Source organism: Phocoena phocoena, chromosome 1 (assembly GCF_963924675.1).
Source record: "Phocoena phocoena chromosome 1, mPhoPho1.1, whole genome shotgun sequence".
In the NCBI taxonomy this organism is placed as follows: domain Eukaryota; kingdom Metazoa; phylum Chordata; class Mammalia; order Artiodactyla; family Phocoenidae; genus Phocoena; species Phocoena phocoena.
This window is the reverse complement of record NC_089219.1, coordinates 178217597-178226058: the sequence shown is the minus strand read 5'-3', so window position 1 is coordinate 178226058 and position 8462 is coordinate 178217597. Positions and strand designations below refer to the sequence as shown.

The window sequence follows — 8462 nt, the reverse complement described above, 5'->3', positions numbered from 1 at the left end:
GAGCCCCGCCCCCCTGGGCGTGCCCCGCCCCCGCCCCAGACTGGCGAGAGTCCCGGATGTTCCCTCCTCCGGCACCCCAAATCCCGCCCTTTCTCGGCGGCCCTGGCCCCTCGGAATCGGCTCCGGGTCCTGCGCGGCCTAGAAAGAGTTTCGCCGTCTCTTGGGTGGCTAGAGCGTCCTCCCGCGCTCTGTCGCGCTGCAGGTGACGGCGCCCGGAGGCTGTCGGGAAGTAGGCGGGGTGACGTGAGGTTGACGAGCCAACGGCGGGTTTGCGGAGCTCAGTGGCCGGAGGCGGCTGGATTTGGGGGGTGCCAGAGCCGGAGGTGGAGCGGGGCGGCGTGTGGCCGGGGCCATGACGGGAAATGCTGGGGAGTGGTGCCTCATGGAAAGCGACCCCGGGGTCTTCACCGAGCTCATTAAAGGATTCGGTGAGAGCCAAGGGGACCGTCCTGGGCCGGGGGTCACGGGAGGAGGCCTGATCTGGGCACGGAGTGCTTCCCTGGGGCCGCCGCCGCCCAGCTTCTGAAGGGAGGCAACTCTCTAACCGTGGAGTCGGGGAGGGGGAAAGGCAGGGCTCCGGTCCCTCCTTGGTCCCGGCCAGTCGCGTTTCCGTGGTGATCTGAGAGCCACACCGCGAGGGCAGGAGTGTGTCCCCGGAACTCGGCGCTCCAGTACTAGCTTCACTGACCTGAGCCCCAGTTCCCACCACCCCCACTTTACGTACCGATTCTTCCCTTTGCACCACGGGGCGCCCCCGTTCCGGGCAGGGGTGCCCAGGTACGTGTGTCAGGGCATCGGTGCTACAGGAAAAGTCGGATGCGCCTTGTCGAGGGTGGGGTGTCCAAGGCCCAAGCCGCCCCGGAACCTGACATTCGAGTTATTCGGAGCAGAACCCCTCGAGTGTGTGCCCAGCCCTGCGAACGTCCGCACAGGCTGGCCGCGTGGGACGCACGGACCACCTCGCTCGTTCTGCTCGTTTTGTGGCCTCCGGGGAAGTGTGCTTTCTCCACCTAGTGCTCCAGAGGCCACATGCTTACCTCGTAATTTCTTTCTGACTCTGTTCCTTATCTCTGGTCCTAAGTACCCAACATATTTGACTTTGTAGCCTTCCCTGTCCCTGCAGCTCTTCTTTGGCTGTAAGTTTATTTTTATCTGTTATTTCTCAAGTATTAATTTTAGCTCTTACGTTAAAACTTGTACTTGAGGTGGAAATTCAACATTGATACAGATAACTGTTTGTTGTATGTAGCTGACTGTTTGGGTATCTTGTATTGGGCATATATTGTTTACCTGCTATGTCTGACACATTGGTAGGGTTTGGATATTTTTAATGTGAATAAAGCATGACTGCTGTTCTAAAGAACTGACAAGCAAATTATAATATGGCGTATTAATTGCTACATTAGAGTAGGTACACACAGGTCGTGGAAGAGCACAGGCAGAAGGAAAGGCATAAACAGTAGTGGTGGTAAAGTATATGACTTAGGGAACAGCTGGGAAAGTGACTAAAACATAATGTAACAGACTTCAGGAGTATTTCAATCCGAAGCTGAAAAGAAACTGAGGCCAGATTGTGTGCCATGTTGTGTAGTATGGATTGCCCTGTAGTCCCTGGGAACTTAACTGTCAAAGATATTTCAAGGCTGAAATGATATTTTTGTAATTTAAAAAGATTTACTACTGGTAGTGTGCAGGGTAGATTGGCGTGAAGTAAGAGAAGCTAGAAGCCTCTTAAAATGGTCAGAATTTGAGATGATTGGTTCCACACATAAAGTAGTGATTTGGAGAGGAGGAGGTCGATTCAATAATTTTTGCTATATTTAAATCCACAGGACTGTTAACTACTGGGATGTAGGGAAAAAGAGGTGACAATGACTCTAGTTTCTAGCTTGGGAGACTGGTGAAGTACAAGAGAAGAGTAGGCTTGATGGACAAGAAAGTGGGTTCAGCTTTGGACATACACTGAGTTTGAGATGTCTGCAGGTTTTAAGCCATAAACTTTACCTTCAAAACCTTAACCATTATGACATCTTAGAGTTAACCTTAAGAAATGTTGTATCAGGCAAATTTGTTTATTTTAAAATTAGTCCATTCTGTTAACAGCTTTTGCTCCAATTTCGTACGTGCAGAAAACTTGGAATTGAAAATGATTTAAATAAAAGCATGCATAAGAGACTGCAATGGAACTGCACCTTCTGTACCTGCACAAATGAAAACTGAAGCTATAGTTATTAGACTGGTTTAATTAGCAGAAGAAGAACTTTGCAAAAAGTTAAATGATGGTAGTTGTATATCACCATCAGATGCTTCAAAGAGACTGAGTTTATTCCAGTCATTTTCTTTTTTCCTCATTCAATTCATGGATTTAAAAAACCTTTAGGGGCTTCCCTGGTGGCGCAGTGGTTGAGAGTCCGATGCAGGGGACACGGGTTCGTGCCCCGGTCCAGGAAGATCCCACACGCCGCGGAGTGGCTGGGCCCGTGAGCCATGGCTGCTGACCCTGAGCGAGCGTCCGGAGCCTGTGCTCCCCAACGGGAGAGGCCACAACAGTGAGAGGCCCGCGTACTGCAAAAAAAAAAAAAAAAAACCTTTGGAAATTTATTCTTTCAAAAGTGAAACATCTTATTGTATTATGAATGCTATTGTAGATTTAAGTTTCTTCATTGAAGGGGAAATTATTTGTGAGTTCAGTGAATATATTAAATAAAATTTTTGGTGGAATATAACGTCATGGTAAAACAAAGTTCTTATTAAATTAAGAAACTGTTGGAGTAGAACTATACTTTTAATTGATACAATGCATACATAATTCATAAATGCAGCAAAGCAAACTAGGATAGTCTACTAATTAAAAATAGAGGCTGTATATTTCTGCTTCCAGCCAAGATAGAGTAACAGGGACTAGATTTACTACAACAAATCAGTGACCTCAGCTTTCCCTTCAAGAAACTAGAAGAAGATGAGTAAATTAAACCTAAAGTAAGCAGATAAAAGGAAGTAATAGAGATCAGAGTTGAAATTAGTAAAACAGAAAAGAGAAAAATAGTGGAGAAAGTCAATGAAACCAAAAGCTGGTTTCTCAAAGATCAATAAAATGCATAAACCTGTAGTCAGACTGATCAGAAGAAAGAGAGGAGACAAATGACCAATATCAGGAATAAGAGAGATGACATCACTACAGATTCTACAGATTTTTAAAAAAAATTAAATAGTTATTTTTTGGCTGGATTGGGTCTTCTTTGCTGCGTGTGGGCTTTCTCTAGTTGCGGCGAGCGGGGGCTACTCTTTGTTGCAGTGCACAGGCTTCTCATTGCAGTGGCTTCTCTTGTTGCAGAGAACTGGCTCTGGACGTGAGGACTTCAGTAGTTGTGGCACATGGGCTCAGTAGTTGTGGCTCATGGGCTCTAGATCATAGGCTCAGTAGTTGTGGCTCATGGGCTTAGTTGCTCCGTGGCACGTGGGATCTTCCCGGACCAGGGATCGAACCCATGTCCCCTGCGTTGGCAGGCGGATTCTTAACCACTGCACCACCAGGGAAGTCCCAGATTCTACAGATATTAAAAGGATAAGTGAATATTTTAATATTTATGCAAATAAATTTGACAACTTGGATGACATGTCCAAATGCCTTTAAAGACGCAAATTACCAAAGTTCACTCAAGAGGTAATAAATAAACAGTATAGCCTTATATGTAGGCTATAAAAATACTCCCCAAGAGTATTTTTCTTGGGGAGAAAGACTCCAGGTATATTGTTAAGAAAATTATTTTTAGAATTGGTTTTTGAATAGACTGTTTTATGGAGCCACCAGTACTATAATACAAATGTGTTAGTCAAGATATAAATATTTTAAAACATTTCAATTTAAAAATTTATTTAATGTCCTATTAAGTAAAATCAATTTAATAAAAGCAGTGTTCTGGTTTGAATGACAGATTATTTGGTCATCCTATTTAAGACCCAGTTCAACTATTTTTAAATTATTTATTTATTTATTTAAATTTTTTGGCCGCACGGCATGTGGGTTCTTAATTCCCTGACTAGGGTTCAAACCCGAGCCCCTTGCATTGGAAGCAGGGAGTCTTAACCACTGGACTGCCAGGGAAGTCCCCCAGTTTAACTATACATTAAAGTTTTTTATGATCTGCAAGGATAGTTGGCTACCTCTTAACTTCCATAACGCATCCCGTGTACCTTTTATATGCAAAATATGCAGACTGCACAGTCTTTGAGTTATATGAGCTTATTTCCTACTAGGTTGAAGTTCTTAAGCATTGTTAAAATAGTTTATTATTTCCTGTCCTTGTTAGGGCCTAATACCATGCTTGGCACATACTTTCAACCTGCGGTTGGTTGAATCCGCGGACCCAGAACCCGTTGGATACAGAGGGCTGAATGTATTTGTTAAATACCAGTGAATCATTAACTTTTTAAAGGCTACCCCCCACCCCACTCAACTTTTTACTAAAATATATTAGAGGAATCAGCATGGTGATTCTTTGTGTTTGGTGTTTGAGAACGTATACCTCACAAGAATTGTGTGGATTGGATGAAGCAGGTAGTATTCTTGTTTTAAACATGAGGAAAGTGAGGCTCAAAGACGTGTTCTCACTCAAGGTAAAGAACTTAAAGGCAGTGCTAGAATTACAACCCAGTTCTCTTGAATCATTGCTTATTTCTCTTTCCATTATACCATGCATTATTTGAAATTGAATGTACATAGGGGGATTATTAGAATTGAATGTATATAAGGAGATAGATGCTAACAGTTAAGTACTATGTTTTCCTTACACAGAGATATGTATGTGTCTAACATAAGGTTATTTAAACAGTGTCACCACTTGAAATTATACCTTTGCAAAAGATTTTGGGGCTCTTTTAATTCAGTGACTTTTGTTGTGTTTTTGTATGATATGTGCAATGTTTTAACGTTTGGCCTTTTTACAGTTGATTTCCAATAGCATAACCAGTGTTAAGTGCATTAGTGTTCTTTTGTGCCCTTTCTTGATAACACGTATAAATATAGGTTCACACTTAAACAAGCATTTTTCCCAACATAATGTATGTGGACGTCTAGCAACCTGTTCTAGACATTCAGGTTGTTTCTAGTTCTTCTCTACTACAAATAATGAAGTAACTCTCCTGGTACCTGTATCTTTAATGCTTGGGTGGGAGCTAATAGATATTTGCTGAGCAGAGCAAATTGAGGTACTGAATGGTATGAATGCCCAAAGTCACATAGTTGGTTGGTCCAGTATTTTTTTTTTTAAACCACAGATTTTTGCATGTGATCTAAAGGCTTCTCCAGCACTCACTTGAAAATAATCTGGAACAATAGAAAGTGCCCAGACTTTGGAACCAGACATGGGTTTTAATTAACTTTTTGGCATATATTAGTTGTAGTGAATTTAGATAAGACACCTAACATCCCTAAGCCTCTTCCATATAATACTTTCCTTGCAGGGATTAGAGAAAATGCATTCAGAGCAGTTTACACATTGCAGTTTCTGGTAAATACGGCTGTTTTTTTCTGTTGTGATCATAATGCTACCTGACATTTTGCCGAGGCATTGTATTAAATGTATCTCATGCATAATAAATTACCTTATGAGATAGTAAGTTATCTCATTTATTTCTCACAACAGCTCTATGAGTATGGGGAACAGAGAGGTTCAGTGGTCATATAGCCGGTAAATGGAGGAGCCATGGTTCAAACCTTGGCAGTTTGGAGGCCAGGCTCTTAACCAGTACACCATTACCACCATATGAACTACTAGAGCACAGTTCCCGACCTTGGTACTCTTGCCTTGTCTTGCAGGGATTAGACACTTTGGGCCTGATAATTCATTTTGTCTTGACACTTTGGGGCAGATAATTCTCTGTTGTCAGGGGCTATTCTGTGTAATGTAGGATGTTCAGTATCTCTGGCCTCTACCTACTAGATGCTACCTCCCCGCCCCCCAAGTGACAGTAGGGACAGTAAAAATGTCTTCAGACATTTTGAGATGTTCCCTGGCGGGGGTCGGGGGTGCAGAGGCATAAAAAACATCATCCTGGTTGAGAACCACTGTTGTAGAAGAAGAACATATTTGGGGGACTCTGATGTGGTTGATATTAAATTAAATTTTTAAAGTATAGAATTGGAATTTAGGAAAAGGGTCAGAACTAAATAGTGTTCTGAAATTCACTGTTAAGTGGTAGCTATTTATTACCACTTTATTTTTTTATTTATTTTATTATTTATTTTTGGCTGCGTTGGGTCTTTGTTGCTGTGCGTGGGCTTTCTCTAGTTGCAGCAAGCGGGGGCTACTCTTTGTTGTGGTGCACGGGCTCTCATTGCGGTGGCTTCTCTTGTTGCGGAGCACGGGCTCTAGGCACGCAGGCTTCAGTAGTTGTGGCTCGTGGGCTCTATAGCGCAGGCTCAGTAGTTGTGGCACACGAGCTTAGTTGTTCTGCGGCATGTGGGATCTTCCCGGACCAGGGCTCGAACCCGTGTCCCCTGCATTGGCAGGCGGATTCTCAGCCACTGTGCCACCAAGGATGCCCCTATTACCACTTTAAAAATAAAGTGTACAGTAAGGAAAAAAGGGGGCTGCGGGCAGAGCTGTGGAAACATAGCATTTGAGTGAAGGGAGTGGAGAAGAGGAGCCAGAGATTGAGAGAGACTGAGAAGGAGCCATGGGGTGGTGTCCAGTGAAAATAAATCTTGAAACTTTTTAAAGTTGTCAAAGGAATATACTCCCACTGTAATAATTAGGAAATAGTAAAGGTAGGACTAGGATTTGGCTGTGAGCTTTATCAGTTTTACCATTTTAATTTGTCATGTCTTATCGCCCCCAAATGTGCTTTTCTTTCAGTTAATATTTTATTTAGTGGCGAAGGAAAAAAAATGAATTATTTTGTCTTCTGAAGAAATAATTTCTTATTTCAGGTTGCCGAGGAGCCCAAGTAGAAGAAATATGGAGTTTAGAGCCTGAGAATTTTGAAAAATTAAAGTAAGTGTGTTTTTACTTATGTTAAAAGTAATATGTCTATACTTAAGCAAACTTTCATGAGTTTATTTTACTTGGGTTACCTTAGGCTGAACACATTATCTCCTTTAAGATTTTTTTCAACTGTGTGAGGTAGGTATTATTCCCATTTTATAACCAAGAACCTGAGGCTCATAGATAAGTAATTTGCAAGGCATTCAAAACTAAGTCTCTGTAATTCCATATCAACAAAGTACTGATAGGTTGATTTTTTTACAACTTTCACTTATAGATCAATACTGTTAGAACATGGAACGCATTTTAACATAAAACACATGAATAATAGGCCAGTCTACAAAACTGTATTTGACAGATAATGTATATTAATAGTAATTCAAAACTTAAAAAAAAAATTAATTTATTTTTGGCTGTGTTGGGTCTTCATGCTGCACGCAGGCTTTCTCTAGTTGCGGCGAGCCGGGGCCACCCTTCGTTGCGGTGCGTGGGCTTCTTATTGCGGTGGCTTCTCTTGTTGCAGAGCACGGGCTCTAGGTGCGTGGGATCAGTAGTTGTGGCTCATGGGCTCTAGAGCGCAGGCTCAGTAGTTGTGGTGCACGGACTTAGTTGCTCCGCGGCATGTGGGATCTTCCCGGACCAGGGCTCCAACCCGTGTCCCCTGCATTGGCAGGTGGACTCTCAACCACTGCGCCACCAGGGAAGTCCCAGAACTTTTTTTTATACATTATTACATTGCTTCTTGGGGAGGTACAGTTCAGATTCCAAATATTGATGCCAGGAAGTACCTTCCTCTTACTCTGTCCTGATTTCTCTGGGCCTCTCCTTAACCCCCAACCTTCAAGCATTGACTCTGGATTGCAAATGGAGGGCTAGGGAGTTTTCACTGTGGGGAGCATTCTTAGGTCCTGGAATGGGGACTGTAGGGATATGTTTTTTATAGTAAGGAGACAGTTCCCTCCCCCCTATCTTCTTCTTCCCCACAAAGAGTGCAGTCATTTTAGATGGAATAAGAGAGAAATTCTGGCTGGATGATCAGGGAAGGTTAATTAAAGATGCATCATTTGACCTGTCTTTAAGGGATAGGAAAGATTTTTGTTGCATGGAAGGCAGTGGTGAAAGATAGACTGGAGAGAATCCTAAAGTGGTGATTTAACAGTTTGTGGGCAACAACCGTTTCTTTGGGGAGGTGATGATTTCATTATGTGTGAGATGCAACATCCAGTCATACTGTAGTGTGACGGTTGCTCATGCATCCAATAATTATATGGAGGTGACGTCCTATATTTCTTAGTATTTATGCTAGCAGCCATTTATCTGTAAACATCCTATGTGAACTTTATTCATGTATATCAGAATGCAGTCTAGGGTTAATAGCTTCTTCTAGTTTTGCTATGTTCTTTCTGTTTTTAAGTGAGGTAATATAAGGTAGAATTGAATAATGCACAGATTTGAGATTATTCCTTTCATTATAAT

General features: G+C 42.5%; 1 protein-coding gene across 3 annotated transcripts in view; it reads left to right on the top strand.

Moving 5' to 3' along the window:
• The first annotated feature begins 225 nt into the window (after window positions 1-225).
• The window catches only part of UCHL5 (ubiquitin C-terminal hydrolase L5), a 46857-nt gene continuing 38620 nt past the window's right edge, over window positions 226-8462 (top strand). Inside the window, exons 1-2 of one of the 3 annotated variants that reach the window (XM_065872686.1) lie at window positions 226-428; window positions 6932-6995. In XM_065872686.1, the coding sequence (XP_065728758.1) occupies window positions 353-428; window positions 6932-6995 (140 nt within the window). In that variant the 5' untranslated portion in view covers window positions 226-352. The remainder of the gene's footprint in view (window positions 429-6931; window positions 6996-8462) is intronic. The other 2 variants (XM_065872699.1, XM_065872694.1) reach the window with 2 other exon arrangements.